Source organism: Pinus tabuliformis, chromosome 8 (assembly GCF_031772625.1).
Source record: "Pinus tabuliformis cultivar Carrire ecotype Pingquan chromosome 8, CPIR1, whole genome shotgun sequence".
Taxonomy (NCBI): Eukaryota; Viridiplantae; Streptophyta; class Pinopsida; order Pinales; family Pinaceae; genus Pinus; species Pinus tabuliformis.
The window spans coordinates 717,943,799-717,966,603 of NC_142294.1; the positions used below are offsets into that span (position 1 = coordinate 717,943,799).

Below are 22,805 nucleotides of genomic sequence, written 5' to 3' on the forward strand. Positions count from 1 at the left end.
AAAATGAAACCATTAGATCTACTCTCGCAAACAAGCATATAAGAAGTCAGACCAAGTAATAATGGTTTCTATCAGATCTCAGATCTCTCATTAAATATTTAGATCTGAACCTCCTCCTTTCGCTCTAGTGCACACCTGTTCGAAACAAATCACAAGCAATTCTGAATGAATGCACACACAACTGCTCATACTCATTCTCCTTTTATAACCTTTTTGCCTTGTCAATACTACCAACAATTCCCTTGGATTTGTTGACGAGATCAATTAGATGTTGTCGCACCAAAACCTTGAGAGATTACCATGGGAAATGCTCATGGTTTTTTATTTTCCGTGCGGAGGGTCGTGTATGCAACTATTGTTTATTATACCTATGTATGTACTTGACTTTATCTCACAAGAGTCACATATGGTTTTACAAACTACAAACTCTTCAACTTTTCTCAAGTGAACCCCGTTAATGCACATCCTCATCCTCTGCAACACTTGTATAAACATTCACATTACTTGCAACATTTCAACAAACCATTATAGCTCCTCTATAATCATCAAAGCTCTTACAATACCTAAACAATCATTAAGCACATTCTCCATCTAAGATCTAGCTAGGGAGACCATTCTGCACTCAATCATAATGTGACAATGATATGGAACAAAATCATGAGATTGACATAAAAACAACATATTAGTGATAATGCCTACAACACTCAACGACCCAACCAAGAATATATCCACTGTATCAATATACTTTTAATATTAAATTATCGATTCACAATAACAAATAAATACCTATTTAATACTTATGAATTTATAATAATTTATTTTATTAATATGAACAAATTCTTTTTCCTTTAATTCTTAGTTGTTGTTTTCATCATTTTCATTCTATAAATTATATTATATTTTATTGTATATTTTAAATTTCACATTTGATATAAATTGGGATATAGAATACCCAAATTTTTCCATGCGTTACAACATGAACTTCAAATATTGTTAAGTCGATTATGATAATTAGTTAAATTTAGATCGACTATAAATCCGAAAAAGATTATACCTCTTTCCATCAAAGAATGCCCCAATTTCGCTGATCGATGGCATCTGCAGGAGAATACAACGGATTTTTTTAGAGCCATGGCAAATACAATGAATGGATCCTCATGAAACCCGTCACTACCCTCGAGAGCTGCCGATTTCACTAGTCTGTTTTCTACTCCCCTAAACACATACGGCTCATTTCAATTGCAGTAGCCAGTTTCTATTTCACTCTGCAACAGACCCTATCACATATACATGACATATAAATATATATATCATATTTAGGTATATACATATATTTCAGAGATGGAAGAGTCCGTCAAGCGGAAAGAAAGGCTGCAGGCGATGCGATTGGAAGCGGCCCAAAATGGTTCGGACGACAACAAAGACCAACATCAAGAAAGCTCACATTCAGCATCTGGGCTTCTCGCCAGTCCTTTCAACGAACTCTCCTCGCCATCTTCAACACCTCAGCACCCTCCCAGGTTTGATTATTACACTGACCCGTTAGCTGCTTTTTCTGGTAGCAAGAGAAAGGGAAGAATCAACAACAACAACACCACTGCCAACGCCAATAATAGCAAAGATTATAGCTCTGGCCATAGCCCTAATGGTCCTGGAACTGGTTTCAATAGGGCTAGGGTGATTTCTCCTTTGAACAATCAATCTTCTCCTGTAAGTAACTCTCCCCCAATCAAATTCTATGCCCAGCAGCAGACTCCTTTCTGGCAACCCAATTTTCATCCAGGGAACCCACAGACACCTGTGACTCCTTTCAGGTCCCCTGTTCCGAGCTACAACAGTTCCCACGAGTCATCTGGTCCACAGCATTATAGTAGTCCATTTGAGTTTTCTAATTCCAGCAATGGAAGCCCCATGCCCATATCGCCTGTCCCGATGTTCAATCAGATCCCCAATCAGGATAGCTACAGGCCACATCAGCCCCATTCACAACTGCAACATCAATATCAGCAGCAACAGCAACAACAAAGTGGGTCACAACCTCGGCAATTCGGCGGACCTGGAGGTCGAGGAAGTCCACTGTCTGATCGCTGGAGAAGCCCAGCTGCTACAGGTAGTCCCCGGTCGGAACCCCACGGAAGCGCTAGCCCTGGCCTTAGCCCAGGTGGAAGAGGGATGCCCTGGTCCGACACGAGGGGAGCTGCTAGCCCTGGCCTTGGCTCGGGTGGAAGAGGGATGCCCTGGTCCGACACGAGGGGAAGCTCAGGTGGAAGGGGGAGTCCTTGGACGAACTATAGAGGTAGGGGTGGCCGGGGAATGGGAGGTAGTCCAAGCCCTAAACAAGGACGAGGAGGCTTGCAAGGGCGGGGAGGTCGTGTTAATGCCTCTGCTCGCGAAAGACCAGATTTGTTTGTGAAGAAATCAATGGTAGAAGACCCATGGAAGAATCTGGTGCCGGTAATAATTATTAGCAAGGCAACCAAGGACACCAGCAATACTGTGGTCCGCAGTATCGAGGGGAATCGATCTGATGCTCAGACCCCACAATCACAGCAGTCTGGGTCTAACAGTTTGAAGAAGATTAAACCTTCACAAGTCACACACACTTTCCAGTCTGGTCCAAGCCTTGCAGAAAGCCTTGCCCTATCGTTTGCAGAAGCAATAGGAGAGGAAGCCCGCAACTAGAATTCGGTATGGAATTCTTGTGTCAGAATTATCAGATTCTAATCTCTTATAATTATTGACCATGTAAAAATATACTTATTTATCTTATTTACACAGCTGGTATTTTCAGTTAGAATCCTTATGATTTTACATCCGTGTGCTACTCTGGCTTCTAAAGTCAACCATAAATATTTCTTCTAATGGTTTCTGCAGGCTCTAAAGGTCTGCATTTATGTTTGTAATTAGTAGTTATGGTTAGTTTTTTGCCGTTTTCATAGCGTAGAAGTATTTATGGATTTACTCTGAAGTCACGTAAATTTCTGCATGTGAAATTTGTGGGTCCCACTTTCCAGACTCAATCTTCCTCCCAAATATTTATATCAGTTTCATTTCTGAGAACTTTCCAGTGCAATCAGTAAGACGATGAGTGTTAAGTTTCAACATTTAAATTATGCTTATTCTAAGAGTAACTATTTGGAAGTTTGCTGTATGAAAATGGGAATCCTCTTTAGTTGCACCTCTACTAATGTGAAAATCTAAGCAACAAAAATACGTTGTGAAATATTTGAATACTTGATCAGCTATGATCCAGTTTTTACAGAGAACATTCAAATGAAGTAACTTCTTAATAGTCTATGACCGAACAGACATGGCTTCGTATAGGAATTGCTTAAGTATGTATGGGATCTTTCTAAGTTGATGCCATTAAGCTATTGCTTTCGCGTTTCATGAGTTCATCATGTTCACAAAATTGAAAATCCAGTTCGAATTCCTCTTGTGATGCTATTATTGTGCTGAAAGTTGCTTCTACAACTGAGGCTAGGGAACACTGGTGTCACTATATGTCGGGTTGAAATCAAAAGTGTAATGTAACAAATGATAGTAATAATACTATATGTTGGTCAAATAGATATACAAATAGAATTAAAAAAACATCTATACTTTTTTTTTCCATATAACATATCTTGGGAAAACCCTCCTGGTAATTTCCCTCATTTTAATTATGGTACTCAGGGTAAACCATAGATTCTTCAGGTTGCAAAGGCAGGTCAACAACAACATTTGAAACTGTTACAATGATATAGTTGTTATGAGTTCTACATGTCACTTGTGGGAATTGAACTTGGGTGGAAGGATAACACTCCTCTCAACCACCTAGAGTAGAGCCAATTGACAAAAAAAACATCAATAAATATGAAAAAAGATATGATATTTACATATAGTATAGAATCTATTATAGAGGGACACCAAATTTACACAAACAGAATATAAAGAGAGATACTATAAATAGGAGATTTACATAGAAACATTGTTACAATGCAAATAAAAATATCTTGACAATAATCAAAATTTTATTTCTACATTTCCATATCTCCATAAGTTCTGAGTTTTTAACTTCTCAGTTATGGACTGCAACAATCCTAAGCTCCTTTTGAATGATACAAAAATTTGTTCTGCAAGGATTTGATCCCTTCCATTGGTTAATACTAAATAGATCCAGGGTTAAGATGGATCTGAGTTGGTTATTTAAATCAACTAAAGGTTATTCTGTTATAAAAATGCCAAATGGCTTTTGATGAAGCACTATTTATTGACAAAGATAGGAAACATCTTGTTCTCTTTGATCATGCATCAAGCATTAAAATGTACCCTAGCATTTCTTACGTGAACAATTTTCAGGCTTTAGTAAACTGGAATATAGCAGTTCAGATGTCTGTTATGTGGACAAGATCCAACCACTATAAAAATATACATTTACTTTCAAAAAGGATTCTGTGACTTTCTAAATACAAGTCCACTCTGCATCATAGTACATCTCAGCTACCATATTTGGGAAGGTCGGTGAAAAACAGTTATAAAAATTCATTCATGAAGAAAAGGAAAAAATCAAGAAAATAGCAACATAAGGATTTTATACCGGCATAATATTTCAAAAGGGACGCCTTACAGGTAATGTGAATATGCTTTTGGTGTATGCAAATGATAAACATCAGACACCTGCAATACAATTAAACCACAGTAAATTGTTCTCGTTGTCACTTCAACAGGAGATTCAGATCTTTTATAAATTAGCACGGACAAAACAATAGATTTGAGAAAATACGCAACAAGTTTTCCAGTCCATAAGGATCATGGAATTCTCGGTAAAGCAATTCAGGGGGATGGCAGAAGGTCCATGTGATAGAAAGCAGCAGAGTGACTAGCAAAATAAATTTTAAACTTTAGAAGTAAAACTAGACTATTTGAGGTGTGATAGAGAGGTTAAATACTCTTTTGGTTTAACAAAATGAATTTTGTACGTTAAGAGTTTGATAAAGCAGGAATATGTAGCTGTGCCCAACTAGTTGATAAGTATCTTACTTGGAGAAATGCCTATACTTTCGAAGTGGCAGATCTCAATCCCTTATCTTTTGCATTGCTTCTATGTTCTTACATTGGTTATACTTCCAAGAGTCAGCCACGCTAAACATTTTCACTGTTCCAGGAAGTTTGATTTCCAGTTTGGCATCCAGTGAACCCCACAATGGCATTCACAAAGATTATGAATTTGTCAAGGTGATTCCATTGTTCTTAAAGGTCAGTTGCATTGGTTATTTGGCCTCTCTGTTTTTTCGTGTTGTTATTTAGGTTATAACCAGTGTGGTTAGATGCCTGGAACAAAGCAGGTAGCAGTCTTTCCCAAAAAAATTCTGGGAGTGAAGCAGTCCTCGGAGTGCTCTGTACACATATATAATATATGAGTGCTTCGGGGAGTGCTAGAGCATGATCAGGCAAGTTGGGAGCAGTCACTTGCATTGCCTTACTTTGGAGCAAGAGTGGGAACCCTAGAGTGCCTCTTGGCAACACTGGCTATAGCTTAATGCAATTGCAGGTTGTAATAGGATTTCTAAGAATGTACTCGGAGAATTAGGGTGTTCATCATGTGATTAAAAACAAGTGGTTCCATTCCACCTTCAAGCATTGAAAGTATGCAATATTGTGCATTGCTATGAACTACAGTCTGAATGAAGATATGAGGTAAATCAAGATAAAAGGAAATTCTCCTTTTCCATAATATTTTAATGATGAGACTATTCCCAAGTTGGACTGAACATGGTCCACAGGATAATTACCACAAGCAAGGAAAAATAATGATTCTTCTGATGAAATGACTTTTAGGATTATGTATCTTATGGAGGGCAGCATCATATATATTAAGAAATACAATGTATAAATATTGCGTTATTTTTTTGGATCTGGCAAGATTACATCAGAGTTTTTCTGAGTAGTCTGCATTCGAAGACTTGAATTTTCTATGTTTCTGGTTCATGGTGTTTTCTCTCTCTCTCTCTCTCTCTCACTCACTATATATATATATATATATATATATATATGTATATGTATGCTGTTTCCCTATATCCAGATTGCCACCTTGCAAAAAATCTATCCATTTCCATGCAATACAGGAAAAACATATTTTACCTCCATGAATCTATCACAGTGCATTAAAAATTGATACTTGTGTCTCAGGTTCAAGCTTTTTGTAAGCTGCAATCTCTTCCAGTGTTGCAAACATATCACAGCATTATCACAATTTCCCAATTTTTTCACGGCAATAATAATATTGCCTGAAAATATCGTGATATTCTCCTAAGATGATAAAAGATGTTAGCCACCCGTGATGTTTTTGTATTTTTAAAATTTTGCAGATATTTTTTTTTCTGGATGTTGGCAATATTTTCTTTGACGCGATGTGTGCAACACTGATCTCTTTATTGCATGAAACAGAATAATAAGTTTTTGTGCTGAAATTATATAATAAATACATATATTGCCTTTGGCAAAAGGCTGCTAAACAAGTTACCCGTGATATGCAAAAAGTAGATGTTCCCCTTCAGCAACCTGGGAACAAAAGAGAATGAGTTTGCTAACCACCAGCACACCTTTATATTTTTTCTTGCTAGCACCATAATCAACTTAATAATGAACTTCAATGGTCATAACCTATCCAAGGGCATCAATTTCTGAGTTTCTTACATAAGACTGTCAACTGAGTGCCACTGCCATGCCCCTAGAGCAGACCCATGATTCAAGACACCTCTTATCCTTTGAGCGTGTGCTACCTGCATGTTTCCTCAACAATGGTGCGGCCAACTTGCAAGTACTTCACCTGGACTATGCCTATACAGTTGTACTTCTCTCTGTCTGTTTAAATATCAATGTGTGATGGAATATAACATGTAACCAAATCACAAGTACAATTGCACTTCACTTCAATTTTGCATAAACGTGACATGCAATTACAATATTACCATGTAACAATAAAGCTGCATTAACATGTATAAATCACCATGCACATGCCACATGCAATATAAGTGTGCGCCAATATAATGTGTGGGGAAGGGCTCTCGGTCCAACCCGAATATCTCAAAATATATGTAATTCTTGCTGCAAATACAATTACAACAAATATAAGGTTGTAGCCTACTCCAAGCTCAGGTGCAATGTTGCACTAATAGTTATTGGGATTAATTCGGTGCGGGGAAAAATCGTAATAATCGGGGAAAAATTGGTAATAATCGGGAAAAATTGTTTGGTACAAAAATATTCATTTTTTTTCAATTTTTTTAATATCTAAACCATCTACAAGATAAAATAAATACATTGACACATAAATATGATAAAAGAACTAGTATATAAGATGTTTAATATCATTTCTAGTGCTAAAATCACACATAACAGTGAATCATGTCCTAAATAGTGTAAGTCCTGACCCCTGAGTCCCAACTCAGCCTCAAAATATCAACAAAAAATATAATAATGTATCTCATATCATGAGCCATAATGTCATATTCAATGAAATGAACCAAATAACTAAAGTCTAATGCTACTGATTTCCTTTGCCCCTCTAGATGTAAATGTCGATGGAGTTGGTAGTAGCCTTTGCTGTGCTCTAGAAGCTGAAGAACTAGGAGATACAGGAGGTAGACCACGTCCTTTACTGTTGACAGGGGTAGCTTGGGTTACCTCCTCCTCATAAAAAAAAATAAAATTATTATTATTTTTTTTCTTCAAAAAATCGCGGTTTTTTCATAAAAATCGGCAAAACCCCCCCCCGATTTTATCTTCTTTCTGAAAAAATCGCAATAAAACGATTTTATCACGATTTTTTGGCGATTAGTGCAACACTGCTTAGGTGTGGTTTCTCAAACCAACCCTCACGAATGTACAACAATATGAATAAAGTGTGAGTCTTCCCAAGACTCTAGCATGGCTTCCCAAGCTACCCCACAACACAATACAATGTGTGCGCAATGCTTCACCCTATACCTGGAAGTAATTATCATATTAGATCAGGGAAAATCAACAACGAAGAGATAGTTACAAAACAACATATACAATGAAAAATGATGGATGACCTCATAACTTTCTTGTGATATTTATAAAAAATCAATATTGCCAGTGAAGAAAAACATGAGTGGGAATAAAAAGAATATGACCATGGGAAAAGCCAATTGTTGAATTCTGAACATGGATTTCACCCATGATGACAAGTTTAGAGTAATGATAATGAAATAGGTTAGTAAGAAAGAATGTGGTCTTGCTTGGCTTAAATAAACATGAGAAGAAGAATAATCACAACAACATTCATGAAAACACAACTAAGTTACTTGATACGAGGAAATAAGTACAATTTCCAAAATATACGAGTGTTGGAAATTTTAAATTGTTAAGAATGTAGTGCCTCGTCCTAACTTGACTTGAGATAGACACCTTCAATTTTACTCTACTCATGAGATAGATATTGTGACATACAATTTATTCTTTTAAGACATCTGACATCGATGATCTGGTTATTATTTTATGTGATGATGACTTACGTTGTGCTTATATCGATTGCTAGCCTAGACTATGTTGATGATTATGATATTAGTGTGATATTGATGATGCCGATGTTGCTTATCATATATGTGTTATGATGACTAATCATTATGGTCAAATGTTATTGGCAATTGTCTAAGTGCGGCAAGAGACCACACTGGCGCATAGGTGCCTGATTGGGCAATGATTCTTGTTTGGTTATTTAGTACAATAGATGTTAAAATTGAATTTATCAATGATATATGGATCCAAAATACTGATGACATGTTAGTGGTTGTTGGCATAGATTATATGCTTATCAAATGACTCACACATGGGTGATGGGGTTGCATGGAGTAGATTGGATTTTCCTTGGAGGGGGATGAGGGCCAACGTCCCTGATCCCACCTGCTAGCACTCTAGCTATGGCTTAGGTTGGAAGCTACTCGGACCCTTCACCTTGATGGTGTATGATACTGCGAGGGTTGGATTGTGGATTCGATCACTCTCAAGGTTTCACTAAGGAGAATGCATTGAGGCGGACACCTTGATAGTCTCACAACAAAGAGTGACCCTGGAGTTAACGGTTGTTTCCATTGTCATGCCTATGTTCCCCTCAACTAGTCACAAATACTTGAAAGATAAGTGTTGTGGCACCCTTGGAAATTCATGAGGAAGTTCTTGAAGGGCGCAAGTGATTTGATGCCCTTGGTATTAGGATATTTGAAGGGAAAGTGTTTGTGGAACTCTTGGAATGTTGGGAAGAAGTTCTTGAAGGACATAATTGACTTGGCTTCCTTGTGAAAGAAGCATATAATTGGAATCTCTAACTAAAAATTGGAATAAAGAAAATAATAAAATAAGGGAAGTTAGAAGAAATAATAAAATAAGTGAAGTTAGAGGAAAATAATAAAATAAGGGAAGTTATAAAAAATTAAAATAATAAAATAAGGGAATCTAGAAAAAAATAATAAAATAGGGGAAGTTAGAAGAAATAATAAAATAAGAGAAGTTAGAGGAAAATAATAAAATAACAGAGTTAGAAGGAAATGATATACTAAAGGAAGTTAAAAGGAAATAATAAAATAAAAAGGATGGGAGGCTAGAAAGTAATAATAAAATAAGAGAGGTTAAAAAAGGAAAGATGATAATTAAGAAGTGGGATAATCTTGGCAAGAGAGGTAAGGGGCAGCAAAAATCATTTTGGTGTGTGTAGAGTTTCTTTTATTTAGAGTGGAAACCTCTTGGGCTTGATGGCTCACCTCCACATTATTAGAGTATTCATTTATCCTACAACCCCATTGTAGCTCAGTGGTCAGCGAGGAAGAAGAGCAACCAAGGAAGGGGCTAGGAGGTTAACCGGTGAGTTAGTTATGTTTAGCAAACTTAGCTCAATGATGGTAGCAACTCAAAACCTACATCTAGTTGACACAGTCCAACATTGGAATTCCATTGTTGGACCCTTGGTGAATGGTAGATTCATTTAATTGTATTAAAATATTCATTGTCGCATGTGTTAAATGAGCAAATGAATTTGAGGTTAGGCCTTGCTAGTTTGGCCGACGGGTTGATCTACGTGGATTTTCCTGTGGATGTAGCCGCCACTCAGTGTCCGTTAACCACCCATTAAAAAAACTGTTAATTTCAGGGTCGCCTTTTGTTGTGAGACTGATGATGCCTAAGGATCAAGGTGTTTGCCTCGATGCGTGCTCCTTAGTGAAACCTCGTGAGTCATCGAATCCTCGGTCCAACTCTCACGACATTGTGCAACTCCAAGCTGAAGGTCCCAATACCTTGCAACCTAAGCCACAGCTAGAGTGTTAGTAGGTGGGATCAAGGATGCTGGTCCCAACCCCTCCAAGGAAAATCCAGTTTGCTCCATATAGCCCGATTACCAATGTGTGAATCATTATCCCTCCAAAGAAAATCCAGTTTGCTCCATACAGCCCGATCAACCATGTGTGAGTCATTTGGTAAACACGTAACCTGTGCTTGCAACCACTAACATGTTATCAATGTTTTGTATCCATAGATCATTGATAAATTTGATTTTAATATCAATTGTACTCAATAACCAAACCAAAATTACTACCCAATCATGTGTCTATCATCGTGGTCTCCTCCCACACTTAGACAGTTGTTAGTAGTATCTGACTATAATGATTAGTCATCATAAAATATACATGATAAACAACATCGACATCATCAATGTCACACTAATATCATAATCATCAACATAGTCTAGACTGGCAATTGATATAAGCACATCATGAGCTATCATCACATGAAATAATAACCAACTTATCAATGCTAGATGTCCTAGAAGAATAAAGTGTTTGTCACAATATCTGTCTCACAAGTCAAATAAAATTGAAGGTGTGTATCTCAAGTCAAGCTAGGACAGGGCACTACAAAGGAAATGGAGAAATGACCCTTTCTCTTTCTCAATATTCCGAGGTGAGGAAAACATGCCCTTGCCCAACTCCATACAAGCTTTCATAGATTAAGCAATGTTCCACCAAGACTCCGGGACAGGGAGACGCGGGTGCGGGGAGACGCACAAAGGGAACGTGTGGGAGTACCCTCAAATTTTAGGGAAATTTAGGGGGGATGGGGGGACGTCGGGGTATATAATTTTTTTCCTTTTTAATACATATATATATATATATATATATATATATATATATATATATATCAAATTCATATTCTATAGTGAAAACATAAATACAATAATACATACATATTTGAATTAAATAATGAAATACATTGATCCATACTCATCATCCTTACTAATACATACATGATTCATCCATAGACCACGAGATTCAATAATGAAATACCCTGATCCATATTCATTATTCATTATTCACCATTCTAGAATCTACATTGAATTAAAAATAAAATCCATCATTCTAGATTCTAAATTGATTTGAAATTTTTAATTCATCATTCATCATTCTAGAATATAATTAGCACTAAGAAAAATAGGCTATAATAGATATTACATGATTCATCCATAGACCACGAGATTCAATAATGAAATACTCTGATCCATATTCATTATTCATTATTCACCATTCTAGAATCTACATTGATTTAAAAATTAAATTCTTCATTCTAGATTCTAAATTGATTTGAAATTTAAATTCATCATTTTAGAATCTAATTAGTACTATGAAAAATAGACTATAATAGATATTGAAATCTAAAGTCTGGAATAGTAAATTGATATAGCTAAAACTCAAAAATAGTGGAGTGATGAGTCTAAAGGTCACTTTAAAATACACAGAGGGCTTGGTGCTCTTGATTAAATACTAATTCCATACCTTTGTACGTGACAAAATGCAATGGAAACATTACAATCCATCGAATCCTGAATTCCTGAAAAACTATTAAGTCTGCTGGATTTTGAGTGAGATCTAAAATTCTACTTTCTCCATATGAAATCCAATGAGGTCGGAACCACTCTCAAACATCTTGAGTCATTTCATGGTAATGTTAAAAATTTAAGTAAAAGGATGAAAATGAAAGATAAAGGAGAATATTGCATAGCATTAGTAGGGAAATATGGTCAAATACTAGGTTTTCCCTGTCATAAATCATTGTATACAAGCAAATTTAAGGGGGGATGCATAGCCCATTTCGAGGGGCATCCCCCTTTTGGGGAGTCGCGTCCCCTACACTAGGGAAACGTTCCCCCTGCGTCTCCCCGCGTCTCCCCAAAAGGGGGACGTGGGGAAACGTTTCCCCAGACATCCGGGGAAACGTTTCCCCAGACATCCCCCCGTCCCAGGTGCGAGGAGTGTGCGCACCCAACCCATTACCATGAATTGCATAGAATTAGTAGGGAAATATGGTCAAATACTAGGTTTTCCTTGTCATAAATCATTGTTTACAAGCAAATTTAAGGGGGGACGCATAGCCCATTTTGAGAGGGGATGCCCTTTTGGGGAGTCGCGTCCCCTACAATGGGGAAATGTCTCCCCGTGTCTCCCCAAAAGGGGGACGTGGGGAAACGTTTCCCCAGACATCCCCTTGTCCCAGGTGCGTGGAGTGTGAGGGGTGCGTGCACCCAACCGTGGGGGACGCGTCCCCGTGGAACACTGAGATTAAGATGTGAGACAGTCAAGTGGAAAGAACACTGAGAGTAATGGTCTGTCAGGACTTGCTAGGTATTTCATTTGGAGCCAGTGGAAACAAAAGAACAGTTCTTGCTTCACTGCACTGACTACAATCATGTTGGAAAAGGGCTGTTATTGCAGAGAATTGGTTGGTCAAAAGTGTTTCAGGATAGCCAGCTTAAAGATATCGCAAAAAGGGAAGCAAGAATGGTGAGCCAACTTACTCCACCACCCTCCAAACCCCACTGGTGTTATACAACTAAGTAGCTCATCAGCCCCAGATTAGAAGCATCTGTATATAATTATGTAATTCCATTTTCATTTCATTGTTCATCTTTGGTTGATCTCTTTTGGGTTGAAAAAGACATGTCATCTCAGTTTGTCATTGCTTTTCCATAATTATTTTGTGCTAGAATTTAAACTTTTGTAAGTTGTCTAATTCTGGGCACACCTGTTAGTTTAGCAGGAACCTCTGAAGGTGTCCAAGACCTTCAGAGCAGCATGCAGGAGCAGTTTTGTAAGTAGGTCCGTACAGAAATCTGCCTGGGTTTTTGTGCACAGCATAGTAGGGGAGTATAGGGCGCATGCATGCCCCAGTTTTAGTTTATTTCCAGTTTCACTGCCTTCTGTTCACTGCCTTCTGTTCGCTGCTGTGCCAGATTTAGAAAATTCTGATTCAGTTCAGTTTTCTGGTTTAGTTCAGTTACGCTTTTGAGTTGTTTTTATATTTATGATTTAGCTTTTCAATTTTAGGAAAAGAACACTAAATAGGTTTTAGAGATAGGGTATTCCAAGGCGAGGGTGAGGTCACTAGGTGCAGTTGTGTGGGATAAATCCAGCGTGTGCATATACGCAGGCAGGTTGGGCATTCTAACATAGGCGCTTTGGGTCAGGTTATTTTTAGTGCACTACCCTATCCTTCTATATAAATAGAGGCAGTGTCTCTATTGTTCATCATTAGTTCGGTGGAGAGTGGTGAACTGTGAGTGATTAGAATTGGGATTTGATAGCTTTCAGTATTTCCTGTTTTCAAGGAATAAAACAGTGACGTGATTTGAGTTTCAGATCTGTTCTTCTTGCTGTTATAATTTTCAGTTTAATGTGTTTCAGGTCCTAGTAAAAATCAGATTGCAGTTTTGGTAGCACTTTCAATTTTCATGTTGATCCTAAGCAGGTAGGTTAGGTCAGATTGCTGGAACTGTTACCATGCGCTGAGAATTTCAACAGGATACCAAAGCAGTGGGTCTGAAATCTTCCAGATTTTGTGTATGGAGAGATTGGCTGTCTGGGATAGAAAGCTGTCGAAGGATTTCAGAGGATGTGAAGCCTAAGAATCTTCATGGGTTAAAGCATATCTGTGTTTAGTAATTGGTACATGTGCACCTGAGAAGGTTTGAGAGGAGGGGGTTGATGCCTAGGATCTTCCAGTGATTGGAAAATTGGGTTTGACAGGAGATAGGTGATCTGCACGTAGGGTAAGTTGCCGATCTGTTTTTTTGTTTTCACTGATTTATTTGCTGCAGTTGTTCTTATTGAGTTGCATAAATGGCCACTCTCAGTGTGTATGAGTTGTGATTGTCTGGTGGGTGCTTGCAACATTCTACCATGAAGTGTAGATTGCAAAATCTCCTAGAAGTAACAAGGTTATGGTACCAGTTGGAGATGATGGTCACACTACCTACAAATCAGAAAGTTTTGGTGGAGTACAACAAGAATGTAACAAATGTGAAGTGAGTCCAGTTGGGTTCAAAGGACCATCTGATCCTTGATATTGCCAAGAAGATGACTGACAAGGAATGTATGATGCCTTGGGCACTCTTTACCATAGTGCAAATGTATCTGGGATGATGTTTATGAGGAACAAGCTCACCACTGCTTGCATGAGCAAGAAAGATATAGTAACATGCTATTTGATGAAACTAGCAAAGATGAGAGACTAGCTTTGTGTAGTTGGTGATGAAATCAAAGATGACGAGGTAGTTTGGATTGCTTTGAATGGATTTAGTGCATCTTGGGACCACTTTGTTCATGTTAATCTATGGTTGAGAGAAGTTACTTGACTTTGGGCAGTTGTGGGATGTTTTCATTGCAGAGGAGTTGAGACCAGTTTAATTCTGAAACAATTTTGAGGGTGAAGTACCAAACCCAGTCCTCATTGGGAAGATGAGGAGAGGAAGAAAAAATGATCCTGAAGGGGTCAGAAAAGCAAGGAGGAAGAATCATATTTGGGGAAGAAAGACCTGAGTCATATCAAGTGCTTTAGGTGTGACCCCTTGAGCACTATGCATTCCAATGTCTTGCAAGGAAAAAGGCCCAAAAACAACAGTAGAACCAGGAGTTTGTAGGAAGTGCACACTGTAGATGTTTTAGTTGTGAATGAGTTGACTGTCATGCGTGATACTACCTTCACCATGGTGTCATGTCTTTCCACAGACATAATTTTTGTTGTTGGGAAGTATGTGGACAATGGAGCCTTGAGACATATGATACACGACAAGAAGATTTTCAGTGGATTTTAAAAGCAAGAGGGAGGAATGTGTGTGGAGTTGGGTGATGATGCCTTGTATCCTGTGAAGGGATTGGGTTCCATATCTTTTTAGATGTGTTCAAGTGATGTTCTTGAGTTAGATTTTGTCTTGTATGTTCATAATTTAACAAAAATTCCGCCTTTAATTTTTGGCATGACAGACTCACAGTGTTTTTTGAGTTTGATGGTCAACAAGCCATTGTCAAAGACAACAACCATGGCTCTGGTTGAGTTTTGGCTTGAGGTGTGCAAGAAGGTATCCTTTCATAGGTCCAATTAAGTAGGTATGGTAGGATGCCATGATGGAGGAGGGTTCCTCCAATCTTGAGGAGACAATGGATCAATGTGTTGGACATCAACGCTCCCTGTGTGTTCCACGACATGAACTAACCGCCCCTCGTGGATCTTTATCTTTGGCGATGTGATCGTTGACTAACATCTGCGGGTTTTGGTCTAATGACAATTGTGATTCCCAACAAATGGTATCAGAGCATAGGTCACGAGTTTGATATACACTCAACTTGCGTTGCGGGGGAGATTGTTGGACATTGGATAAATCAACGTTCCTTGTGTTTCGCGACATGGACCAACCGCCTCTTGTGGATCCTTATCTCTAGTGATGTGATCGTTGACTAACACTTGCAGGTTTTAGTCTAACGACAATCGTGATTCCCAACACAGTGATTGATTCCTTGATTACAAGTGATGGGAGTACGAATGAGTACCAGGATAAGGTTGTAATTTGTTACAAAAGGATTGCTCAAGTTGTTAGAGGATTGCCCTAGGAAGTGGGAGTTGCACTACATACATTGGTGCATACATCACCAATATTGGGCTTTAGTTTAGTTATTTTGTACTTATGTTGGACTTTCATGAGTTTAGTGCAGATGTCAATTATTTATTTGATAGTTCTAGTACATGTTTGGGCCTAGTGTGTAGATAAGTTCATTATTGCAAGAAATTCGAACTATTCATGTTGTGATGCAGACTAAGTTTGACTAGTAAAGTTGACATGAAGGATAAAGGATGTTGGCAAGTTGCTGATGCAACATTCCTTTTACCAAAGGTTTTCACTTTGAAGATTTTGAAGAGAATTTGAAGAACAGAAGGGAGCAATGTTTTAGTTTTAGGTTTTGTTGGTGTTAAATTTGGACAACTAGGTCCAAACTCCATGTTTTGATGCTCAGATTAAGAGGCTAATATTTTTGTTGGATTCCTCTTTCTGAGAGGTGTAAAATCCATATAAAAATAGTCTTAATCCGATGAGCAGAACTTATATTGTGAATTTATTATTCTTAATAAATTATAAGTGCAAGGTCAGCCAGTTTTGTAATGTAGGCTCACATGCCCAACAGATGTGTCACACACCCTCATTGATGGATATATATACAGGAAAAGTTGGAGAGAATTTTATCACAACTCAACTCACATCTTCCTCTCTCATCTTAGAGAGTACGCTACCTGGAGGACGAATTTCAGCCACACGTGGGAAGGATGAAGAGGACAGACCGTACGGATTTTCTGCTGCTAGGGTTTCGCAGAAAGTTTGACCAGCGTTGACTTTGGTCAACGCTTGGTCCAATCAAGCTGAAAATTGGTGGAAAGTTCGATTTTTGAAGGCCGTACTATCTGGCACAAAAATCGAGGTCAAAGGGTTGACCGTTTTGCTGCTGCGTTGACTTTTAGCTTGCTGCCCCTGCGTTGACTTTTCAGGACAGCGTTGACTTTTTGTAGAATTGACTTGGGTTGACTCATCTACTAGTTGGAGGGATCTTGTGACACATCTGGGCTGGCTGACCAAAGGAGACTTTGCTGGTTGAAAGCATCCTGTTGACCGCCGAAACGAACACACACATTTTTCTTGTTTCTGATTTGTCTTCTGTAAGATCTGCTTATATGTTCTATTTGCATTTTGCTTAACTACTTGTATGATTGCTGTGAGAAAAGTGAAATTGCTCTTAGCATAGAACATCTACAAAACTTTACATGGTATCAGAGCTGAGGTGAAGACAAACTCTATTTATAGCAATCATCATCGAAATAATCATGCCTTAATCGAAGTCAATGGATGCCTTTGTGTCGCTGTACATAGAGGATTATATACGCTATCAATGATATACGTTGTAACGGAAAGATATACAGCGCAGCTGTAGAGGATATGTTTAGGCAGTAAAGGAAGCCGCAGTCATAAGGACATGAGGCTGCAGTCATGAAGAGTCAAGTCGTAGTGATGAAGAGGTATCTGCAGGCTTAAGGCTCTGGCCAAAGTGCGAAGAGGAGTATTTCTGTGTCTTTTGTTTATGATCTGATTGGCCAAGTAAGGAAGGAGGTTAGCTGAGCTTGTAAAGAGGAGTTCTGAGCATAAATGCAAGGGTTATTCTCTATGCACAGGCCGTTGAGTGATTTTGAGTTTTACAATGGGACAAAAGTCTGTTTTGAGAGGGCCGAGAGGCCCAGCAAGGAGCAGGAAGAAGGCCGCAGTACCCTTGACCATCAACGTAGGAATTAAAGAGGTTTGAAGGCTGTATAGTGGGCTGTCGTAGAAGCCACAGAAAGCCCTAACCAGGGCCGAGATTTCAAGGTCCTGTGCATTGGTCAAAATGTAGTTGTGGACAGAAATATGACGTCTATCACAGGTATGTGCTTGTCTTTTATAATGATGAATTTGCCAGATACTATGGTCCAGATTAGACAGTTTGCAATTCTGGTATAATGGGCTGTAAGAAGATGCTTGGTAAAGCTCCAAGTATAGTCCCTTGAGAAGGACAACAAGGGCTGTTAGAAGGTAGATGATTTGGAGTCTTAAAAATGGATATATGGAAGAGCTTAAGGGTAGTCAAGTGGGCTTATTATCAGACCCCATCTTCTGTACGTATGACAGTGAAATATGACAATATGACAGAGTTTTTGACAGTGATCTTCTGCACTCATTGTAGTGTCACTTACTCTTATAACAGTTATGCATAGCAGTGATATTGTTCTCTTGACAAATGGAGATGATATATGGAAGAGATATTTGTTCCTATGACAATAATGTTTGGGCAGCGACTTTAGTGATATTTGGACAATGTTTCTTGATGTATGGAAGTGATTCTTGTATGATAGTGATTTATATGGCTGTGATGTGACAAAGATATATAGGACAGCATGATGATGATGCATAGGCAGCATTATAAGATCATGAACATGAAGGGCTGCCTGATTTTGGAAATAATCATAAAGGTGTATGTAAGGGCTGAAGGAAAACATACAAGGGGACCTTTCCCCTCAAGTGTCACAAAGACATCTGAGATATTGCAACTGGTCCATTCTGATCTTTCTGGTATGTTGCCTGTAACATCCCTGGGGGGATGTTCTTACTATATGACATTTACTGATGACTTCTCTCGCAAAACCTGGATATACTTCTTGAAAAAGAAGGATGAGGCTTTCATGTGGTTCCGTACCTTCAAAGCCTTGGTGGAAAATATGACCGGAAAGAAGATCAAGATTTTGAGGACTGACAATGGCACTGAATATGAGTCAAATGAGTTCAAAGACTTCTGCAGAGAAGCTGGCATTAAGAGGGAGACTACCACTGCACTCTCTCCACGTGTTTGGGTTTTGTGGACAGAGAGATCTAGAGGAGAATCCGCAGTTCTAAAGAGCCCTCATACGCTGTCCCAAGAGGCCCTTACACGCTAAGAATAGGAGCCCTAAATCTGCAGTATATTGGGCCCTAAATCTCTGTTTTATTGGGTGCAGGTAAGGGCATTTCCAGTGAAGGAAGAGGGGACGTTTAGGTCACTCCTATGACTGTTTTGGAGTGAAAATTAACCAGCAGAAAGGCCTCAATAAAGGAGACAAAATTCTGGGTTGATTTGAATATTATGTGTGGGCTGGAAACTCTGTTTCAGCAGGCCGTGGGTACAGGAAGCCACCTGTGGTAGGCCGCAGGCCCTTACCCCACTGAAAAGGCATTGCGTGGGACTGTTTTGGGGCTAGATTGAGCCCTAATCAACAACGTGGATGCAGAGGACTTATACAAGGGTAGCACGTAGTTTTTGAAGGCTGTTTGGTGATTTGGGTAAGGGCTGTTGCAGCATATGGATGCCCTAACCAGTCACAATTAGGAGCAGCAGCGAAAACAGATTGGAACAACAATTTATGCCTTGTGTTGGGTCAAGGAATTTGATCAGTTTTGGATCAGATGGTTGGGCAACCTGTGGGAGCAAATTTGGAGGCTTGATTGGGTGATCGTAAGCCTCAATTAGTGCAGATCTGACTGTGTTGTAGTGTTTCAACGTGATGATGCAAAGGCAGCATGGGTAGCATGCAGCGTGATGATGCATAGACAGCAAAGAAGATATGAATCTCCACTAGGAGTATATTACAATGAAAAGACCAGATCTGTCATTCTTGTTGATTTGGGGTAGCAATGTGATGCTGTATAATGAGAGCAACATTACAGTCATTGAGGTGCAGATCCATGATGATTGAGAATTGACTATGACGATATATTTGCACCTGTGGCTCGATATACCACCATCCGATCCATCATAACCCTTGCTGCTACGCAAGGATGGAGTCTTCATCAGATGGATGTCAAGACCGCTTTTCTGCATGGTGCAATAAAGGAAGAGGTGTATGTAGAACAACCTCTGGGATTTGAAGTTCAAGATCGAGACACTTATGTCTGCAGGTTGAAGAAAGCCCTCTATGGGTTAAAGCAAGCACCCAGAGCTTGGTATGAAAGGATGGATAGTTACTTGATGAAGCTGGGCTTCACTCGAAGCAATGCTGATCCAAACCTTTACTTTAAGGTTGTGGAAGGAAAGCCTCTCATTCTAGTGCTGTATGTGGACGACCTCTTCCTGACAGGTGGTGACCCTCTCATTCATCAATGTAAGAGGGAGCTTGCTGCTGAGTTCGAGATGAAAGACCTAGGACTGATGCTCTATTTCCTAGGCCTAGAGGTCTGGCAGAGACCTGGAGAGATTTTCCTTTCTCAAGGAAAGTATATTGTGAAGCTTCTGGAAAGATTTGGGATGGTGGACTGTAAGTCCGTGTCGACACCAATGGAACTCAACTTTAAGAAGTTGAGTGGCAGCGCTGCAGGGCCTATCTTGGCCAATCCTACTGAGTATCGTCAACTCATAGGAGCTTTGATGTTCTTAGTGAACACCCGTCCGGACATATTTTTTGCAGTGAATACTTTGAGCCAACAGATGGTTGAGCCTCATCATTTTCACTGGGTTGGTGCCAAGAATCTTTTGAGATATCTTCAGGGCACGATAAACCATGGGCTGAGATACACTGCCGGGAGTGTGATACTCCGGGATATACTGATGCCGATTGGGCTGGCAGTGTGGTGGATCGTAAGAGCACATCTGGATGCTGTTTCAATCTTGGTTCTGCTTCGATCTCATGGATGAGCAGGAAGCAGAAGTCGGTGGCTTTGAGCACCGCGGAGGCCGAATACATTGCTGCTAGTATGGCCTGTTGTGAAGCAGTTTGGTTGAGGAAGCTCTTTAGTGAGCTGTTCCAACATGTGCTAGATACCACTGTAATACTCTGTGATAATCAGAGTGGGATTCGTATGACTGAGAATCCTGTGTTCCACGACCGATCCAAGCATATTGATATCAGGTACCACTTTATCCGGGATATGGTACAGCGAGGCACCGTAAGGCTCGATCATATAGGAACTGATGAGCAGGTCGCGGATATTCTCACTAAGCCCCTGGGGAAGGTCAAGTTCCTAACCTTCCGTGAGAGTCTTGGTGTCGTGGAAAGACCCTATGATGTGGGTCCTGTTGGACGATGAGCTCTGGGAGCTCTGGGGGGTTTTGGGGATAGCTTCTCGAAGCTATAAGCACTCATAATGCTTCTGCCCCACCCTTGTGATTATTGAGCTGGTTCGCCACTCATTTAATCTGTGCCCCGTATGCATCCTACCCATTGAGTTCAGGGCTCATGGGAAGTACCTCTCATTTGGCCAATGAGGTGTGGAAAAGCTAGAGACTATTAGCAAAGACTGATGGACGCATCAGAGATTGCCGTACTCTTTATCTAGGATGGCATGGTCCAACCTCTTGATCTGGGATCAAGATTTGTGAGGTCTGGGACCTCTGGACTGATTATGTCAGTCGGGGAATGATGTCTTTGTGACTGACCCACTTCTGTTCTGAAATAAAGAAGCCAGCAAAGCAAGTTTCGGCGGGATGACTCACGATGTTGATTGCACTAATAAATGGAGTTCTCCCTAGTTGAGAGGGAGTGTTAAATTTGGACAACTAGGTCCAAACTCCATGTTTTGATGCTCAGATTAAGAGGCTAATATTTTTGTTGGATTCCTCTTTCTGAGAGGTGTAAAATCCATATAAAAATAGTCTTAATCCGATGAGCAGAACTTATATTGTGAATTTATTATTCTTAATAAATTATAAGTGCAAGGTCAGCCAGTTTTGTAATGTAGGCTCACATGCCCAACAGATGTGTCACACACCCTCATTGATGGATATATATACAGGAAAAGTTGGAGAGAATTTTATCACAACTCAACTCACATCTTCCTCTCTCATCTTAGAGAGTACGCTACCTGGAGGACGAATTTCAGCCACACGTGGGAAGGATGAAGAGGACAGACCGTACGGATTTTCTGCTGCTAGGGTTTCTGCTGCTAGGGTTTCGCAGAAAGTTTGACCAGCGTTGACTTTGGTCAACGCTTGGTCCAATCAAGCTGAAAATTGGTGGAAAGTTCGATTTTTGAAGGCCGTACTATCTGGCACAAAAATCGAGGTCAAAGGGTTGACCGTTTTGCTGTTGCGTTGACTTTTAGCTTGCTGCCCCTGCGTTGACTTTTCAGGACAGCGTTGACTTTTTGTAGAATTGACTTGGGTTGACTCATCTACTAGTTGGAGGGATCTTGTGACACATCTGGGCTGGCTGACCAAAGGAGACTTTGCTGGTTGAAAGCATCCTGTTGACCGCCGAAACGAACACACACATTTTTCTTGTTTCTGATTTGTCTTCTGTAAGATCTGCTTATATGTTCTATCTGCATTTTGCTTAACTACTTGTATGATTGCTATGAGAAAAGTGAAATTGCTCTTAGCATAGAACATCTACAAAACTTTACATGGTATCAGAGCTGAGGTGAAGACAAACTCTATCTATAGCAATCATCATCGAAATAATCATGCCTTAATCGAAGTCAATGGATGCCTTTGTGTCGCTGTACATAGAGGATTATATACGCTATCAATGATATACGTTGTAACGGAAAGATATACAGCGCAGCTGTAGAGGATATGTTTAGGCAGTAAAGGAAGCCGCAGTCATAAGGACATGAGGCTGCAGTCATGAAGAGTCAAGTCGTAGTGATGAAGAGGTATCTGCAGGCTTAAGGCTCTGGCCAAAGTGCGAAGAGGAGTATTTCTGTGTCTTTTGTTTATGATCTGATTGGCCAAGTAAGGAAGGAGGTTAGCTGAGCTTGTAAAGAGGAGTTCTGAGCATAAATGCAAGGGTTATTCTCTATGCACAGGCCGTTGAGTGATTTTGAGTTTTACAATGGGACAAAAGTCTGTTTTGAGAGGGCCGAGAGGCCCAGCAAGGAGCAGGAAGAAGGCCGCAGTACCCTTGACCATCAACGTAGGAATTAAAGAGGTTTGAAG

At 39.6% G+C, this 22,805-nt stretch overlaps 1 protein-coding gene across 4 annotated transcripts in view; it reads left to right on the plus strand.

The window, feature by feature from the left end:
• Nucleotides 1-985: 985 nt before the first annotated feature.
• LOC149237605 (uncharacterized) overlaps nucleotides 986-22,805 on the plus strand; it is a 48,606-nt gene continuing 26,786 nt past the window's right edge. Inside the window, exons 1-3 of one of the 4 annotated variants that reach the window (XR_016246305.1) lie at nucleotides 986-2,688; nucleotides 5,147-5,238; nucleotides 5,328-5,887. Coding sequence is in view for 2 of the 4 variants with exons in the window: in XM_089372703.1 (XP_089228829.1) it covers nucleotides 1,342-2,682 (1,341 nt within the window). In the remaining 2 variants the exon portion in view is untranslated. Of the gene's footprint in view, nucleotides 2,689-5,146; nucleotides 5,891-22,805 lie in introns of those variants that run through there. The other 3 variants (XR_016246306.1, XM_089372703.1, XM_089372704.1) reach the window with 3 other exon arrangements.